Source organism: Helianthus annuus, chromosome 3 (assembly GCF_002127325.2).
Source record: "Helianthus annuus cultivar XRQ/B chromosome 3, HanXRQr2.0-SUNRISE, whole genome shotgun sequence".
Lineage (NCBI taxonomy): Eukaryota > Viridiplantae > Streptophyta > Magnoliopsida > Asterales > Asteraceae > Helianthus > Helianthus annuus.
Window position 1 is genome coordinate 95132978 of NC_035435.2, and position 21400 is coordinate 95154377.

At 35.2% G+C, this 21400-nt stretch overlaps 1 protein-coding gene across 1 annotated transcript; it reads right to left on the minus strand.

Moving 5' to 3' along the window:
• Positions 1-18909: 18909 nt before the first annotated feature.
• On the minus strand, positions 18910-20106 carry LOC110927974. The gene is made up of 2 exons (XM_022171261.2): positions 19685-20106; positions 18910-19201 (listed from the first exon to the last, which is right to left on the minus strand). Exons 1-2 carry the CDS (start codon positions 20067-20069, stop codon positions 19095-19097), a joined length of 492 nt encoding a protein of 163 aa, XP_022026953.1. The 5' UTR covers positions 20070-20106; the 3' UTR covers positions 18910-19094.
• Between the last annotated feature and the right edge of the window lie 1294 nt (positions 20107-21400).

Sequence of the window (21400 nt, forward strand, 5' to 3'; positions counted from 1 at the left end):
AGTTTGCAGCGGGTGACCGTGTTATGTTGAAAGTGTCGCCATGGAAGGGTGTTGTACGCTTCGGGAAGTGTGGCAAGCTTAATCCGCGTTACGTCGGGCCTTTTAGAATTCTGGAGCGGATCGGTAAAGTCGCTTACAAGCTTGAGTTACCTGCTGAGTTGGGTAACGTTCACGATGTCTTTCACGTTTCGCAGTTGAAGAAGTGTCTGTCTGATGAGACACTCGTTGTGCCATTTCAAGAGCTAAAGATTGACGACAAGTTACAGTTTGTCGAAGAGCCTATTGAGATCATGGATCGGGAGGTCAAGGTGCGTAAACATAGTCGTATTCCGATTGTTAGAGTTCGTTGGAACTCAAGACGTGGACCGGAGTTCACGTGGGAGCGTGAGGATCAGATGAAGCTCAAGTATCCTCAACTTTTTCTTAAAGACAAGTCTAAATCTGGTAAAGCTGTCAAATTTCGGGATGAAATTCCTCTTCAAATTGGGGATGATGTGACACCTGAGCAAAATCCGCAACAATCCTGATTATCACTTCATTCCTTTGTGCTTACTTGTCAAATTTCGGCACGAAATTTCTTTCAAGTTGGGGATGATGTGACAACCTGAACTCTCAAGGTTAGTGACGTCTCATCTTGTGATATGTTAACTTTGTTAAAACGCAACATGGTTATGTATTTGGGCCACCGCACATACGTGAATCAATTCGGCCCAGTTTACTTGTGTTTTTGCATTTGGGCTACATGTTAAACCTACTTCTCGGCCCAACCCTTTCCCCTTTAATCAGATTGGCCCAATATTAAACTTATATGTATGCGCAAGCTAGTGTATATTGAGTTATCCTAATCCCTAATTTAACAAAGCAAACCCTACATCCCCTGCGTACGTGCGGCAGACCCCCTCCCCATCGAAGTGATCTTGTAGTTCGAAGACATCAGCTTCTTTAGTCGAGTCCTCTTGGTTAGTACACTAGATTCCTTGTTTAATTTGATTGTTTTTGGAGACCTTGATTTGTGTTATAGTTATTATTATAGTTCTAGTGCAGATATAATCGTAATACTCACTAGTAAAATATATGATCGGAATCTGTTTTAACGTTGTTTACCAATGTGATCCGAGTATGTGTTTAGTTTGATATAACCGATCTGAATGTTAAAGATGTATGCTGCTCATGCATTATGTATTAAGTTTTTAGATTATATTAATAATATGGTTGTACATGTAAACTAGGTCGGTTGATGCCATGATCATATATTCAGGTTAATAAATGAATGATGTGTGTTGTGTATTTGTATGATATTAGATGCACGTTTATAGAACTTTTGGTATGCACTTTATGACCCATGGATCTAATATGATTGATGATATTGTTCGGCTACACAGACTTCAATTATGAGGATAAGGTTGCAAGTTTATTGATTAGTTGCAACAATGATTGGTATATCAGAATTAATTCATGATTAAAGTAGGAAATAGGGATGAGGCATGTGCATGTTGTCTGTTACGATGATGGGTATGTATGCGATTTAAATGAGACTGGTGATGTGTGTAAAATGCAACATATAAATTACATCAAATGAGGCATAAAACTAACCCTTTTTTAGTACTAATGTTGGAAAAAGTGTGCTTTTGTCTTCCTTTTGTATTTTCAGGGTTAAATGAGCTTAAATGAACAAAAGGAACAAATATACAGCCAAAACCAACATAAATACAAAGAAAGGGAAGAAACGTGGCATGCCTGGCCCCTCGACAGCATCTCCTAAAGCAAAAGCAAGAAGAAAGCTGAGCATGGGGTTGTGCCCAACTGAGCATGGGGTGGTGCCCAGCTCAACACGGGGCGTGCCCAGCGGACACGGCCCCGTGCCCAGCGGACACGGGGGAGTGTTCAGGTGTCTAAAGAAAAGACAAAGTTGTAGAAGCTTCCATCGCCCACCACGGGGCCGTGCTCAGCGGACACGGGGCCGTGGTCAACTATAAGATTTGCGGAATCCAGGCAAATCTTGATAGTACAGATATGCTTCTGCACACGGGGTCGTGCTCAGCGGACACGGGGGCGTAGTCAACTAACGCAGACAAACTACAATTAATGAAGGAAGAGAAAAGGGTGGAAAAGGGGCCGTGTCCAGCGGACACAGGGCCGTGTCCAGGCTTCTGTACAGGCTATAAATAGGGGTGCTTGGTTCACTTCAAATGCATCCCTTGGCACACCACCTCTCTCACACTTCACCCACCACCATCACAACACCATCATCCACCACCATCATCCATTGTCCATCATAGAGTGTGTGAGTCATCTCGGGATCCAAGATTGATCGTAAGAGTTCTTGACAATCAAAGGCCATGTTTGCCTAAGTCTTTTACATCACTTGGTGAAGACAAGTGTTTAGTGTAATACTTATTATTTTTAATCTTTTGCACTTTTTAATTGGTTTTGTATTAATGACTTTAATTACTAGTTTCTTATGTTGAAGGTGATTCTTCCTTATCGTTTGTCCGTGGTGTCTTGGCATTATTTTACTGTCTATATAAAATAAAAGATTTTCACCATTCATATCTCCACGGTCTATATGGAGGTATGCTGGCTACCTGGTCGGGGGTTAAGGGAAAGGTTTGGTAAGTGTCTTGCCATTGTTCAGTGTATAGATCCTGCAAAGGACCTGGGTCAAATTTAGTAGGACCTCCTTCAATACCCAACGGTATTGGATGGCGGGGGTCCAAACTCTTTAACCCCCCTCATAAGTTAAACTAGTATTAAAACTTTAACCTGGCTACTTAGGATTGTACCCCTGCTGACTCAGACTACTTAGCCGAGGGTAACGTCGCCTTCAAAAGAGGGGCCTACCACATTATGCATTAATAACTTAATTAATTATCTTTCAATAATCCGACCCTTTAGGATTGTATCCTTGCTGACTCAAACTACTGGGTTGAGGGTAACGTCACCTTCAAAGGAGGGGCCTACTACAATAACTAAGATAATCTCTTAAACAAGTGCAAAAGTGTGAAAATAATCAAAGGTTACACTACACACGAGTCGGATCCAAGTGATTCATCTTGTCTTTCTGTTTTTGTTTTTATTTTACTTTTCAGCATTTTAGTTAGTTTTATTTTCCTAGTTTAAAAACCTTTTTCTAACATTTTGATTTGATTAGACGTTGAGGATAAACCGGTACTAAAAGCTCTTGTGTCCTTGGACGACCTCGGTATCTTACCAACACTATACTACGTCCACGATGGGTGCACTTGCCCATATGTGTGTTTAGTGTTAGTGAATATCGTGTTTATAAATTTAAAACTTGGCTAAAAAGTGTAAAAAGGGCTTAAAATATACATCTAAAACATATTACACCTAATGCACATCAAGTTTTTTGCGCTGTTGCCGGGGACACAAGGATTTTAAGAAAGCTTAAAATCGATGGCCTAATCAGTTTTTCAAAACTTTTTCAAAACGCGCGCACATTTTTCTGCATTTTAGTTTAGTTTGCATTTACAGTAGCCTGAACACGGGGCCGTGTGCACTGAACACGAGGCCGTGCTGCATATTTTTCATAAAACACCCAGATACAGAGTCTGAACACGGGGTCGTGCTCGCTGAACACGCCCCCGTGCTCAACGAAACCAGTAACTTTAATTTAAAACGCCCAGATACAGATCCTGAATACGGGCCGTGTCCACTGAACACGGAGCCGTGTCCAGCCTCTGTTTCCGTCTTTATTTTTATTTTCTGGTCCCGAGACTCTGTTGTGGTCTGTTGAGTGATTCTTATGGATCGATACTTAGGAGACTACAACTACACCTATGAGGAGGATGATTATAGAAGAGACTGTTGCACTAATTGTGGTAACCCACACTCGGTTCAATATTACAACTCATCTCAACTATCCACTTCATACAATTATTATGAGGAGCCCAGGTACGAGCCATCGACTTCATATACATCCTATGAAGACCAAAGATATGAACCTTCTCTCTCATACTCATATTTTGATGAACCAAGGTATGAACCTTCATACTCATACTTTGAGGAATCAAGATATGAGCCACCACCTTCATACTCTTATTATGAGGAACCATGGCATGAACAACCCACCTCATATGAGGACTATGAAGAACAAAATTACAACCCTTATCCATCATATACTTACAATGAGGAACAATGGTGTGAACCATCTACTTCATGTGAGTACTATGAGGAACCAAGGGTCGAACAACTGGATTCAAGCTTTGAGGATCCCGATCCTTTTTCTATCACCGAAGTGACCAACAGGATATTAGAAAAACTTAAAACTATCGAGCGATACATAAAAGAATCTCGCGCAAGGGAAGAGGAGTCCCGCGCAAGAGAAGAGTTAAATAAAGAAACGATAGTTGAAGAGTTAAAAATGGAAGAACAAATAAGTGAAAAACCGACACATGAGTTAAACAACGAAAGGGGTGAGGACGATAGCGTTAAAATTCAAGAATAGTCTAATTTTGAAGAAATTAAACTCTTGTCACCTTCTTTTGAAAATCATTGTTTAGTACCAACTCATGCTAAGTTTTTAAAAGAGTTAAACACTAACACTAAAATTGAAGAAATGGTAAGTGTTAAGTTAACTAATTATCAAACTTCGCTAATAAAAGAAGACCCTTTTGAAATTAACATTACACCGGTTCCATGTTTCTTTCAAAATTCATTTATTAGTAACGTCACCATTGATAAAGATCTTTGTGTTAACATAATGCCTAACTACATTTTCGAAAAATTAAGTATTAGTGATTTTTCTCCACTTCAAATACCCATTTTTCTATCTAATCAGAAAATAATAAAATCAATCGGTATAGTTGAGGATGTCTTGGTCCAAACAAATCAAATGGTAATCCCAACAGACTTTGTCATCCTTGATGACGCTCCTCTAGTGTTGGGACGACCTTTTGTAAAAACACACAAAGCTTTGAAAAACCGGAGGTACAATAATCTATCTATTCAATTAGGGGCATTTAAAAAGAGTATCGATCTTGAGCGATCAATGAAATATCCAATCGGCAATGACGACCCCCTAATTAAAGATGATCCAGAACCACCCGATAAGGAGGGTCTAGCCAAGGACCCTTATAAACGTGGCACACCACGGAGGCATTCCGCGGAACTATCCTTAGTTTTAGTTTAGATTAACTTTTATGTTTTCTAGTTTAATTTTACTTTTCAGGAATAAAACACACTCGAAATGGTGGAGGTTACTAAGGGAAGCTTGAACCCACACCCCATGCACAAAAACAGAGCCTCCCGACAATTTTTCTTCATTACAGCAAGTTCAGCACGGGGTCATGCTCACCCAACACGCGTCGTGCCCAAGGTTCTGCAAAAAATACCCAGTTCAGGTAACTGGACACGGGGCCGTGCTCACTGAACACGCCCCCGTGCCCAGCCTTCTGTTTACTTTTGGTACTGGCAGTCTGGACGTGGGGCCATGCTCAGCCAACACCACCCCGTATTCAACTACCCAGTAACATAAAATCTTGTTTTTAACCCACTTTTACACATTTTAATCAACCGAAAAACTTATTTTTGGGACACATTGAGGACAATGTGTAATTTAAGTGTGGGGGATGCTAAAACCTTGAATTTTGCAAGTCCTAATTACAAGCCTTACACAAAACTCTATTGGAACCGCTAAACATCCCAATTTTTTTTTCAAAAACTTTTCATTTTTTTTTTACTTGTCTTGGTTTAATTTGGGAATAACAAGTTCTAAAAAGGTTATATTTTTACAAATTTACAACCGATAGCATCGTGATAAAAAGAACCAACATAAGAAAATTATGAAACGGCATGACAAATCTAGTTAAAATTTGATTATATATACTTAATCACATAAAAACCCATTCCCACAAAAAGTGAGTTTTTGAGCCTTTATTGAGCATACAAATATACATCTTTAAACTAAATGCTCATTTTTCGTTTCTTGTGTGAATAGCCGCTTGGTTTCTTACGACTCTAGAACTTGCCACGACGATACATTCCCGGTCCTTACCAACTTAAACCCAAGTAAGTCAATGATGGAGGCATTAGGACTAACCTTTTTATTTCAACACCATTATTTTTCTTTTTTTTAACCACCTACCCAAAATCCCCCTAGTTAATCTCTTTGAGCCTAAACCTTTTCATTTCTTAACCCAAAACAAACACCCTTTTTCCCACCAAAACCCCTTTTTCATTTTAAACCCATTATTTTAGTAACAAAGCTCGGTTTTTCTTATGACTTCCTTATTAAAAAAAAAGAGAGAAAAATGATGATGATAATTAAGCCAAAAGAAATAAACAAACAAGGTTATCAAAAAGAACTTTGTTTGAAAAATTGCTTCATTAAAATAAAAAGTCAAAAAAATAAAAAGTCTTACGAAAACCGACGCTTTTTATGCCTTTCGCCCTTTTCTACTAACCACCAACCCAACCACCTACCTTTAACCCAAGCCTAACCCTTCCCCAAAGTCCTCTTGATACTTACAAAGGTGTATAGTTAAGAAGGAGGAGGATTGATTGCTTGGCAAGCATATAGTAGAAATAAGTTCCATGCCGGTTTCGAGTGTTTCACAAAAATACGTCTTCGGCTGAGTGTTGAGTAATCTCCCGTGAGGTATCTGAACTTGTATATAAATGGAATTTTAAAGAGGCATGTTATGCCCAAATAAGTAATTTCTCTTATGAAATGTTCAAAATAAATCATAACGAATAGGATTGTAAATAGCATAAAAATAAAACCTAATAAAGATCTTGGATTCCCGACACTCAAGGCAAGCCCAAAACTTCTCTTCTACCCATTCCATTTGAGAGTGTAAGCCACATTATAAAGAGTTTTGCTTGAGGACAAGCAAAGATTCAAGTGTGGGGGTATTTGATGTAAATTTAAAATGCAACACATAAATTACATCAAATGAGGCATAAAACTAACCGTTTTAGTACTAATGTTGGAAAAAGTGTGCTTTTATCTTCCTTTTGTATTTTCAGAGTTAAATGAGCTTAAATGAACAAAAGGAACAAATATACAGCCAAAACCAACATAAATACAAAGAAAGGGAAGAAACGTGGCATGCCTGACCCCTCGACAACATCTCTCAAAGCAAAAGCAAGAAGAAAGCTGAGCATGGGGCTATGCCCAGCTGAGCATGGGGCTGTGCCCAGCTCAACACGGGGCGTGCCCAGTGGACACGAGGGCGTGTTCAGGTGTCTGCAGAAAAGACAAAGTTGTAGAAGCTTCCATCGCCCACCACGGGGTCGTGCTCAGCGGATACAGGGTCGTGGTCAACTATAAGATTCGTGGAATCCAGGCAAATCTTGATAGTACAGATATGCTTCTGCACATGGGGTCGTGCTCAGCGGACACGGGGGCGTGGTCAACTAATGCAGACAAACTGCAATTAATGAAGGAAGAGAAAAGGGTGGACACGGGGCCGTGTCCAGGCTTCTGTACAGGCTATAAATAGGGGTGCTTGGTTCACTTCAAAGGCATCCCTTGGCACACCACCTCTCTCACACTTCACCCACCACCCACCACCATCACAACACCATCATCCACCACCATCATCCATTTTCCATCATAGAGTGTGTGAGTCGTCTCGAGATCCAAGATTGATCGTAAGAGTTCTTGACAATCAAAGGCCATGTTTGCCCAAGTCTCTTACATCACTTGGTGAAGACAAGTGTTTAGTGTAATACTTTTTATTTTTAATCTTTTGCACTTTTTAATTGGTTTTGTATTAATGACTTTAATTACTAGGTTCTTATGTTGAAGGTGATTCTTCCTTACCATTTGTCCGTGGTGTCTTGGCATTATTTTACTGTCTATATAAAATAAAAGATTTTCACCATTCATATCTCCACGGTCTATATGGAGGTATGCTGGCTACCTAGTCGGGGGTTAAGGGAACGGTTTAGTAAGTGTCTTGCCATTGTTCAGTGTATAGATCCTGCAAAGGACCCGGGTCAAATTTAGTAGGACCTCCTTCAATACCCAACGGTATTGGATGGCGGGGGTCCAAACTCTTTGATCCCCTCATAAGTTAAACTACTATTAAAACTTTAACCCGGCTACCTAGGACTGTATCCCTGCTGATTCAGACTACTTAGCCGAGGGTAACGTCGCCTTCAAAAGAGGGGCCTACCACATTATGCATTAATAACTTAATTAATTATCTTTCAATAATCCGACCCTTTAGGATTGTATCCTTGCTGACTCAAACTACTGGGTTGAGGGTAACGTCACCTTCAAAAGAGGGGCCTACTACAATAACTAAGATAATCTCTTAAACAAGTGCAAAAGTGCGAAAATAATCAAAGGTTACACTACACACGAGTCGGATCCAAGTGATTCATCTTGTCTATCTGTTTTTTATTTTTATTTTACTTTTCAATATTTTAGTTAGTTTTATTTTCCTAGTTTAAAAACCTTTTTCTAACATTTTGATTTGATTAGACGTTGAGGATAAACCGGTACTAAAAGCTCTTGTGTCCTTGGACGACCTTGGTATCTTTCCAACACTATACTACGTCCACGATGGGTGCACTTGCCCATATGTGTGTTTAGTGTTAGTGAATATCGTGTTTATAAATTTAAAACTTGGCTAAAAAGTGTAAAAAGGGCTTAAAATATACATCTAAAACATATTACACCTAACGCACATCACTGGTTTATTGGGGTGATTGTTTGCAAAAGTCAAGGGACTAATTGTCAAGATATGTAACTGTTCGACACAATTTCAAAACTAAAGTTATGATTTTAGAATAGGTCACACACATTGATTAGTTTATTAAATTGGGCCACACACAATCGGAATAAACTTGGGCCGCCCTACTTATAGCTGGGCCACACGTTTAACTACTCGCACATAGGTGGGCCAGGTCCCATACTTCAGTCCGGCCTGGGGCTAACTGGGCCACACCCTCGGCCTCAGGTGAACGGACGGGACTCTTGTACCTCGATGGGCCGCATATGTTAATGTTGGGCTTTGATGACTGTGTAAGTGTTATGTGTAGGTATGTTAAGTTTGGGATGTTATTAGTATTGTTTATAAAACTAGAATCAACATATGAGATGTTATATATGTTTGATGTGAATCCTGAGTACATGAATTAGTTGTAACTGGCTGTATCGATAACCCTTTTAGGGCGTGGTTGATCAAACTGTTAAACGAGTAAATAATCTTACCGAGCAAAACCAAGGTGAGTTCACTACTTTTGAGCATGCGTCCCGGTGGTTAGGACAGTCAGTGGTATCCCGGGGAGGGATAAGTCTTTTGGGTAAAAACTGGTATATATTGGATAATATTCTCATTCTATCATTCTTAAGTCCCATCTTTTGTTACCGGGGAGGTAACGGGGTATTAGTTGGTAGCGCTACTTAGGTTTGGCACCCTCACACCGTACCGAGGATGACGGTTGTGAACTAATGACCCAGTCGGGCCCAGTGCTTTGATAGGAGCACTGGGGAAAGGGCAAAATATACATCAGGAGCCGTCTTGTTCAGTATCGAGATATTATCAATATTACCTTTACGTTTGTTAATAAACTGGATTAGACACTTGGTAACAAACGTTTTCGTAAACTGTGAACTCGTCAGCTTTGTCTGATACACTTGTTGCATGCTCGCAGGTCGTTAGGTATCTTGGATTTAAAAACTTGCTGTCTGGAGGAGCAGGAGTGGTCATGGGTCGACTGAAGAGACTCATATGATTATTTGGTTACTATTACACATTGGTTTGAACAACTTAGTTATGGTTTAATATTTGCTTCCGCTGAACATATTGGTTTTCGTATAAACTTGTGATGGGATTTTATTATTAATTTGAGAACTTTATTTTGAAACCTGTGGGTTCAATGTAATTAGTGGCTCATTGTCAGTACGTCACACGCCTATCAGGGACACGCCCTAGGTGGTATTTTTGGGGGTGTGACATCAGCGGTACTAAATCAATGTTTTATGTGTCTAGTTGGTGTTAAGCCACCCGCGAAACTCGCGGGTTCTTAGACTAGTTTTATATATATATATATATATATATATATATATATATATATATATATATATATATATATATATATATATATATATATATATATATATATATATATATATATATATATATATATATATATATATATATATATATATATATATATATATATATATATATATGTATGTATCCAGCTGTAGTTGTAAGAATCATGGGAACCACTTTCTGGCCCTTAGATCAAGTAGATGGATGGATGTGATTAAAAGTAGTTAATATTAATATAAAAAGCTTTTTATCATATTATGTCTTTAATATTATAACCCAAAAGGGTATTTAAGTAAAATCACTCTATTTTGTCTTTTTATATATATTAATTTTAAATTACCTTTTTTGTCCTATTCATTAATTAGTTTTTTGACTTAAATATTTTTTATTTATAAACAGATTTTTTTTTTTTTGAAATAAAATTTTTATTATAATTTTTTTAATTTTTAAGATTTTTACGCCCGGCCTTTTCACGCCTCGTTTTTTGACGCGCCGTTTTTTCGCCCGGCTTTTTCACGCGTCGTTTTTTTAACGCGCCGTTTTTACGATTTACGCCCTGGTTTTTTACGTTAACGTTATTTACGTTTTACGCGTCGGTTTTTTTACGTTTTTCGCCCCGTTTTTTACGTTTTACGCGTCGGTTTTCAACGTTTTACGTGCCGATTTTTTACGTTTTACGCGCCGGTTTTTTACGTTTTACGCGCCGGTTTTTTACGTTTTACGCGCCGGTTTTTTACGTTAACTTTTTTTACGTTTTACGCGCTGGTTTTTTACGTTAACGGTTTTTTACGTTTTATGCGCTGGTTTTTTACGTTTTACGTAAAACTTTTTACTTTTTTTTGAAAAAATTTACGTTTTACGTTTTACAAAAAACTTTTTACGTTTTACGAAAAACTTTTAACATTTTACGTAAAACTTTTTACGTTTTACGTTAAAAAGTTTACGGTTTGACTTTTTTTTTATAAAAACTTTTTTACACAAAAACGAACGCACCCAGAAAATCGTTACTCGGTAGGTGTCTCAGATGGTTTGCTATCATCATCGACCCCTCAAAAAAATATAAAAACTCAACAAACAAAAATCAAAAAGAGCAAGTGGATTATTGAAAAAGTTTTGGCTCAGATTTCCCGATAATCAGAGGCTGCAAAGTGGGGTTGCAGGTTCAAAAACCTACCCTCCACCATCTTTGCCGCGCCATCGTCCTTTTTTTTTGCATCATCCCCGCCGATTCAATAAGGCACCAGATTCAACTGATTTAAACATTCAAAAGGAAACATGAACATCATTCAAACCCAGAAGGAAACATGAACATCATTCAAACAAAACCCAGCAAAAGGGACCTGTTCAAACATTCAAAAACTTCCCAAATCACCATCGATCATATTAAAACTCACAGAAGGAACATGAACATCATCCAAACAAAACATGAACATCATTCAAACAAAACCCAGCAGAAAGGAACATGAACATCATTCAAACAAACCCCACTTCAACCACTGTTTTTTACAAAACCTACCAAAATAATCAAAGAACCCCAAAATTCAAAGAACCCCAACAGAATCAAACCCACAAGATTCAAACCCATAAGACAAACCCACAAAGATTCAAAACCCAGATTCAACAAAATTAAAAACCCACCTTCACCCGTCATTCACCTCCACTGTTTTATCTCCGACATCGAGCACCCACCAAAACAGAGACACCCCTCCTCACCCCACCCCTCCACCCCTCATTCACCTCCACCGCCGCCGCCGAAACACCGCCCCCCTAACCCACCACAACAATCCCCCTTCACCGGCCACCGCCACCAAAAAACGTCAAGATCAGAACCAAAAAACCATCAAACAAACATAAAAAATACAGGACCAAAAACATCAAACAAAACCCCCAAAAACAGAGACACAAAGAAATATCGCTACCTTTGTCTCTCTCTTCGTGTTCCACCACCATTGAAGAACTGAACCACCGGCATCACACATTCGCCACGACAGTTGGGTGGCCGGAAATTACTCTGGAGACGGAGGGGGTGGGTGGGTTGCAGTTCGGGATGAAAGAGATGAGAGGGGGGTGTTTTTGGCTGGTGGTTGTTGTCGATGAAGACAGATGAAAAATGGATGCATCTTTTGGGTTTCTTCTCAAATGAAGACAGATGAAAATCATCAAAAAGCATGAAAGAGAAGATTTAAAAGAGAGAGGAGAGATAATACAATTAATGAAGAGAGATAGGTAGATTAGACATATGGGGTAAATGACCATAATACCCTTTGGGTTGTCAAATTCTGATTGGTTGAGAGTGGTTCTCGCGATTCTTACAACTGGGGGTGGTTTTCATTTTAGCGGCTCCCTATATATATATATATATATATATATATATATATATATATATATATATATATATATATATATATATATATATATATATATATATATATATATAGGGGGAGGGTATAATTGAAAACCACTAATTAAAGTGAAAACTTGAAAACTAATTAAAAATGCAAAAAAAAACATGCCAATTCTTTTTTTTTTACAAATTTTCGCTACTTTTTATACATATAAAAAATTCAAAAAAAAAAGAAAGAAAAAACTTGTACTGCACATGTGCATTATATGTGTACTACACATGTGCATTATTGCACATATGCACTACAAATTTTTTTTTTTTTTGAAAAAAAAAAGTTTTTTTTATATATAAAAAGTAGCGAAAATTTATAAAAAAAATTGTAAAAAAAATTGATATGTCTTTTAGGCTCTTTTAGTTAGTTTTCAAGTTTTCACAATAACAAGAGTTTTCACTTGAACCCTCCCCTATATATATATATATATATATATATATATATATAGAGAGAGAGAGAGAGAGAAAGTATAATGTACTTCAAGGCTTAACCTACATTAACATACATGACAAAAAATATAACGTGCGTTATTATCATAGAACGTGCGTGATTATAGTCCCATGCGTGATTATGTGGTCCCATGCGTGATTATGTGGTCCCATGTGTGATTATGTGGTCCCATGCGTGATTATACCCCTGATCCAACGGTTACCATTGTCTCCTACGTGATGTATGATAAGGCTTTTTGTATGTTAACCTTACTCTATATATATATATATATATATATATAACTAAAATTAACTATTTAACTACCATTTGTTGTTCAACGTGTTAATTTTGAAGGCATTCAAATGTATTTATTCTTGTGCTTACAAATGCATCGGCTAGTAAAATTCATGAGCGAGAAAATCATTACTTCCTAAATAAATAGGAACTTTTGATGAACTACCTCTGATATATAAGGTTTAACAGTCAGTTTGATATCATACGTGCGTCTTCGGTGTGGGATTTGAAATTCCCTAAATACATGGGGAGTTAGTTCGTCTAAAATCTACAATTAATACAATATATCATAGTAAATAGTAATAAAAAATAAACTAATATATAATTTATTTGTCAAGAAAAGACTATATTATTTTCTTATACAAACACACATGCACGTGTATATATATATATATATATATATATATATATATATATATATATATATATATATATATATATATATATATATATATATATATATATATGGGTGAGTTCATTTCAGAACTCTAAATAACTACAGAACTTTCAGAACTCCTAATAAACAATCATTTTATATATAAGTTTTTGTATTTAGGATACTTTTATCATCTGTTATATGTATTTCTTTGATTACATACATGGTTCTTACAACTGGAGGTGGTTTTCATTTTAGCGGTCCCCTATATATATATATATATATATATATATATATATATATATATATATATATATATATATATATATATATATATAGGGAGCCGCTAGAATGAAAACCACCCCGAGTTGTAAGAACCGCGAGAACCACACCATCCGGGTCGCCGTTTACCATGATTTTTTTTTACAGCTAGATGTGTATATTATAAACAAATCCGTAAAAAAAAAATTAAACGCCCCCCCCGAGGGGGTAGTTTTTTACACCACAAGTTTGGTGAAAAAAAAAAGAAAACAAAAAAAAAATAAAAACACCAAACTTGTGGTGTAAAAAACTACCCCCTCGGGGGGGGGGGGGGGGGCGTTTAAATTTTTTTTTTACGGATGTGTTTATAATATACAAATCTAGTTGTAAAAAAAATCATGGTAAACGGCGACTCGGATGGTGTGGTTCTCGCGGTTCTTACAACTCGGGGTGGTTTTCATTCTAGCAGCCCCCTATATATATATATATATATATATATATATATATATATATATATATATATATATTGTTAGATTCATTTGTGAACACCCCCTTCCTTGTGAACCTTATGAACTTATTCTAGCCATTCATTTAGTTTAAGATGAAAAGGGGTAGGATTGTACTTATACTTATAAATTAATATTAGTTTTTTAATTATATTCCATCATTAGTAGGTAGTTATCCAAAAACAGTTACTTAATCCTATATTTTTGTGATTTCAAAATATCATTTAAATATTATCAAGATTCTAAATCAATTTTCACCCAAATATATTAGAGATCGATAGTTTTTTTTTATTCAGACTATCTTCCAATATTTGTCGGATCGCATCCCATACGTGTTCTTTTTTTTCCTGGATATTAATATGTTTCATATTCATATAATAGATCATTATACTAATGGTTTATATTATATGCTTGCATTTATGAATTGAATTATGTGTAGCACATAAATACATCAATTTCAAATGCACATTTCCCTCAATACACATATGTATTTTTTTAAATACACTTATCTATATGTTATAATACATAGGTGTATAAGAGCTCAATACACCGATGTACTATTTTTAAATACACCTACATATACGTCGTAACATACATATTTATTATAAGTTAATACATAGATCTCAAATTCACTAATCACGTTGTTCATAAATTTTATTATACACATCATCAATTTATATTTAATGCATACACTTAACAACCTAAAAAAATGATTTCTTCATTAAAACAATATGTTCAGTTACACAAAGCACCAACAAGATAACCAAACGTATAACGACTACTAAACAATCCTCTTTGGATTTTGTTTCTTGAATTTAAATAGTTCTTTGATTGCATTCATCTTACAATCTCCTTCAAAATCTGAAAAAAAATATACATCCCTTAAAAAAGGTGGTATATTTTATACATTTTTATAATACGCAACATTAATCTGTATATGCTAACATACATAACAGATTATATAGTTATCAGTACCTCTTTTTCATCTTCTTCTTGACTACTATTGGGTTGAACTTTACTAGTTGATCGCCTATTCTTCCTATTTTTTCAGTCTCTACATAAAAATTACTCAATGTAATAATATCTCAATCTTTACACGTGTATAATACAAATTTGGTAACAAAATCAACACAAATTCTAAGACTACAGTACCTAATATTTCGCTTTCTACACAAACGTCATTTCTCTTACTTGTACTTTTCTTAAGCTTTTATGTTCATTTTCTGTTTTATCGGTGGTTTCTAAAGGAATGCAAAACTTAATTTCATACAGTACGGTGTTAAAGTAAATAAGTTAACTACATAAAACAAAACTACAAAAAAATGCCTTCCAAGTTATCTGAAAAAGGTACACGAACCGCGGTAATTGACTCTTGTCCCGTCATTTTGTTTGTTTTCCCTTTTCTACTCTTAGCTTTCCCGTTTTATTTCATCATCCTTATGCCCCCCATCAACGCCTTTCCACAATTACACATGCGTTATAAAGTGTCTCAATTTATTATGTAATTTCCTCAAATTGCTAGAATGTTATATTTTTGTTTGTATTTGCATCTTCGACTACAGTAGGCTTATTGTCAAGATCAACAACCAGATGAATTCCTTCACCAAATGTAACCTGAACATTTTTTTTTTCACAATCCATCTAATCACCTGAATCAAATGAGTATAGTTAAATAAACGGCTTTCAAAACTTTTAAAATTATACAAAACTCTTTCACGGCTAAAAAAAGCAGTTGTACAACGATAATATACAACTGTTTCACAACCAACTTTCAGTTTAATGTTATACACTGTTAGTACACATACGTATAATAGCATGAAAATATACATGTGTAAAACTGTGTACATGCCAGCAATTGTACAGATCTTCTCAAATTATGCAATCAACAACACTATTTCAATCACCACCTAAAACCCCCAATAATAGTCAACTACATATGTGCTGATACATCCTCTAATAATGCTTTTTTTTCAAATGGGACACAACGAACTACGATTAGAACAAGTAGGCATACACTTGTGTCGCAAAACAAAGTATAACTATGACATTCATTGCTTGAACCCTAAATTAACTCACACTACTGTTATAATCTGAACTAAACTTCAATTAAACAGACAAATAATATGGATTAAAAGCTGCAAAAACCAACCTACTATAACAACTACGACTCTTTATGCACACATTCAAATAAAACTCTAGATTTTAAATGCAAGAATTCAAGGAAGAAACACACAGAATATACACAATCGGAATGCTCGATATACTGTAAACAATGTTACCTTGCTATGAATTAAGAAGATTAAATCACACTACAAGATTTCGATGTTCAACAAAAGGCCGAAAGAAAATTTTGTATGTCGCCTTTTAATCTTCTAGAGAGAGAGGGATTGGTATATATAAAGCATATTGATTTGATCTCCTATAACTGATTTTATTTTAAAACTTATCTCCTATAAAGAATTACAAGAATGCCCTTATTCGGTTATTTTAAATCAATTTATTGTTTTATTTAATTTAAAAACCATTTAAATCCTATAATCAAGATCTCATCATCTAACGGTCAGGATCAATTTACATCAACATTTTGCTTTTGATTCCAAAAAAATTGTGTTCGTTTGTAATGTTGTTGTTGTAATATCTAATACATACCTACTGATGCGTAATAAAACATGACAACGAGAAAACTGATCCTTGTCGGCATAACAAACAAGAAAAAGGAACATTTCCCGTTAAATGTTTAACCATTGCTTACATACCCTTTTGTTTCATATATACGGTATTTTTGGTAACCCTCATCATATCTTCAATCACATTTGTGAAGAAAAAAGTGTAATGATTATGTGTGCAGATCGTCTTACTAATTACGTTCTTCTTACAACTGCACATCAACATTTTGCTCTCGATTGCAAATTGCACACACGCAACTTTATCCGTTTGTAACGTCATTGTTGTAATATAAATTGCATACATACCCATGTGTAACAAAACAAGACAACGAGAAAACCGAGTCTTTGTGGGCATAAGAGACAAGAAAAAGGAATATTACCCGTTAAACGTTTAACCATTGCTTACATACTCTTCAGTTTCATATATACGATATTTTTGGAAACCCTCATCATATCTTCAATCACGTCGGTAAAGAAAAAGTGTAACAATTATATTTACAAAACATCTTAGTAAATGTACTTATGCAGAGAAATTTAAGCCGCTCATGACTAGATTCAACTTTTATATACGTTTCTTTTATGTTTAACTTGACATAATGTTGTGTTTCACGAATTAGAAAGTATATAGAATCTAACTAGAATTGGGCCAGTTTTTTAATAATTTGAGCATACTATTTTTTTTTTTTTTTTTGCAATTGTCTTTTAAGATAAAATAATGAACGATTACATTTTCAACCTTTTTGATACTTTCAAAGTTGTTTGAGAAATTAATTGTAGTCGACTTTCATGGTGTGTTAATGCGGTTGAACCTACATCTTACTGTAATTTTGTATTTATTAATCGTAGTAGGTTCTTAGGCTAGAGGGTATGGTGATGGTCCTCCAAGGGAGGATGATCCGCCACGTAGGTGCCACGTCATAGTCCTCCCAAAGATGGTCCATCCCACAAAACTAGAGGGTATGGGAGGATGGTCATGGATGATCCTACCCCATCCCACTATGTACAAGTAACCATGCCTAATGTACAAACACAAACAAAGGGGGCCCACCATATTTGGTTCGTCGCAAACGGCGACATCTCGACGATGAGGACGGACCAGGATGAGGACGGAGGGGGGCGGCGTGGAGGGGGTTTCGTCGCCGGATGGAGGACGATGCTGGACGGTCCCCATACACTCCAGCCTTATGGACTTTAAAGTCGAACTTTTCAATTAATTGTAGACTTTTAGTAAATAACACACGACACAAATACTAAACCCATATGATTTCATAAAAGTTGATTCTATTTATTATTCATTTTAATTTAATATTAATTATAAAATAAGGATATTACCTCAAAAAATGAAATTAATTAAATAAATATAGAACTCACTAAAATTATAACAACATTAATTTAAAATTTTCATGTAAAATATGTATGAATTTATGAGATGACATCACATTCTACATGGTTGGATATGCATCTGTTTGTGAGTCACTTACATATCAATATAATTTTCACTTAGCTAACAACTTCTTCAATTATTTTTCATGTAAAATATGTATGAATTTAGATATAAATGTGTTTGTGAGTCACCTACATGTTATTATAATTTTCACTGTAGCTAACAACTTCTTCAATTATACATATAATAATTTTCTAAACATAATAAACTAAGCACATATACACTTATATAATCCTTATTTTACAATAATTCAGTCTATTAATTTTTTGTAATCAGAATTAATTAAAACTATTTTTTTGTAATCAGAATTAGTTAAAACTAAGTGTGATTATTGAGATTTCGAGCAAGAAACATGCATTACATTCAACAAAAAAAAAATATACTTTTTAACTGCCTTGTGCTTTGATTTGGCTATTTTATGTTCTTCATCTGCATTTAAGTAATTACGAAACAAAATAAAAAACCAAAAGTAAAACAAATACCATATATTCAATAGATTTGGAATCATAACAATATAATTACATTAAAATACAGAATCTAAGGATGATTCTTCCTTTCTCACAACCATAGAAAACACACACACAAACACACTCTTCATTAAATAAAGAAAAGGATGATTCTTCCTTTCTCACAACCATACACAAACACACCCTTCAAAGTTCACACATACAAACACATTCTTCACACACATTCATTCTGCAAATTCAATTGTTGGTTGTGTGAAAGCTTCATGAACCGAACAAGCAACCACCTGTGCCCATCTCTTTAATCTCATCTTCACCATTTTCGGATTATCACCTACATAATAATTCAAAACAAGAATCAAACTAATTATTCTACCAAAATTTGTCACAAAAAGTTTCCTAGAACAATTTTTCCAAAAAAAAAAATCACTTATGTTAAAAAAAAATGTCGTTAAAGGTCGTTTCCTATGTCTTTTTGTGAAATTCCTAGGAAACGACACAGTTTTCTAGCAGTGCTACAAAATGTAAAATTTATTAAAGGCCATCACCTTTATAATTCAAAACAAAAATTATTCAACCAATTGAAAAACTTTCCTAGTACAGTTTTTATAACAAAATCAGTTTTATATTCAACCAATTGAAAAACTTTCCTATTACAGTTTTTCTGACAAAATCAGTTTTAGAAAAAAAAAAAAATCGTTAAGGACTACGGGCCGTTTCCTACTGGTGAATTTCGCTTAGAAAACGACCCAGTTTCTAGTAGTGCTACAAAACACAAAATCTAACAAAATTAACGTTAGAACTCAAAATCTCATACTTGGATCAACAATGAGGCGCGAAGACACGCCAGAGCTCGATGAACAATCAGAATCAATCGATGACGACCTCGAAAGATCTCTACCGTTAAACTGGCGATTAACAGCAACGTACAATTCAAGTGCAGGAAAAGCCCGTTTAAGCTTCGGATCCAATTCAATTGCCGGATCCAACCCAAACCCGAGCTCAAAGCAAGCTCGAAGCTCGTTGATATCATCATCAGTGACATCAAACTCCGACGCAGCATCCGCACTCATGCTGCGGCGGTGCAAGTTCCTTCGTCTTTGTTTGAGCTTCATTTTCTCCCATTCTATGTCGCGGTGGATGTCTGCGGTCCACGAGCTGTTCTTGAAGAGAATCGGAAGCGGGTTTTTGGAGTTCGCCATGGAAACTGAACCACCGTATGCGGCGGAGGGATCACCGGAGGGAATGAGGGATAGGATGGTATATACTATGGTATATATAGAGATAGAGATACTAGGTTAGTACTGTGGGCCTGTTTTTATGTTGTGCTTTTATACTATTTTTAGCAAATTATATTTGTTTATTTTTTTAACTTTATATTAAAAAAATGTGATGTCTGACTTTTAGACAGCGATACGATGATAGTTAAAATTTCCCGTTTGTAACTAACTTTTTCAGTTCATTATATTTTGAAATTGTATTATATAAAAGTTTTTATGGATAAATTACGTCTTTGAGAGTATTAAGAATAAATTGTGTATCCCTTATCTATATAATTATATTAAAATTACTATATTTTTTCTTATTTTTAATTAAATAATATTTTTTCTACTTTTTTATTACATTTTCTTTCTATCCACTCACAACCATTTTCAAAACTATTAAAAAAATATAAGGGGTGAACAGTGTTCCTGTATATTTGCAGATCAACAGAAACATTTTCTCTCTTCTTCACTCACAACCACTCAGACCCACTCTCACAACAATTCCTTTTAACATAACTAACTCACTCACATAAATTTAAGAAATCCGTTATGAATGCTCTGACAACTTATGAAAAAATAAGAGGTTTATTATTGTTATATACATATATTATATAAAGAAAGAGAGAGAGAGAAAGAGAGATAATTTTTTTGTTTTCAAGAATTATATAAAGATATGTGACTTATGTGATGTTATTATCTAAGGATGAGCATTTTTTTACCGACTACTGGTAATGTTGTATCAAACTGATAACGATCGAATAAAATCAGTATCGGTTATTTTTGTGATTTTTGGTTTCGATGCTGGTCGGTTTTGTTATTTTATGGTAGTTCTGCATTACCAGCATTGTTGCGACATAATCGGTACGCTATTCAACAGGTTAAGTCACTGATCCATCCCTAATTTTTCCATAAAGAGTTCAATTTTGAAATATGAAATATTTGGTGGTGGCAATAAGTGTCTTTACCAGAAACAAAGGTCTTCACTAATGTGATATATCAATGAACATAGTTACTAATTTTATATGTAAAATACAAATTACAATTAAAAAATCCCCATGGATCTATTAGAAATAAAAACTATACATGTTATACTGACATTAATCAAATTCATAAAAAATATATTTGGTTACCGTATGAAATATGGTATATGTATACTTTTACTAGTAGGGTTTTACGGTGACTAAATCACTAATAGCAACAAGCTAAGCATACTTAAGATGTTAACTAAATTTAAGGGCAAATTTGCAAAAAGTATATCAAACATGATG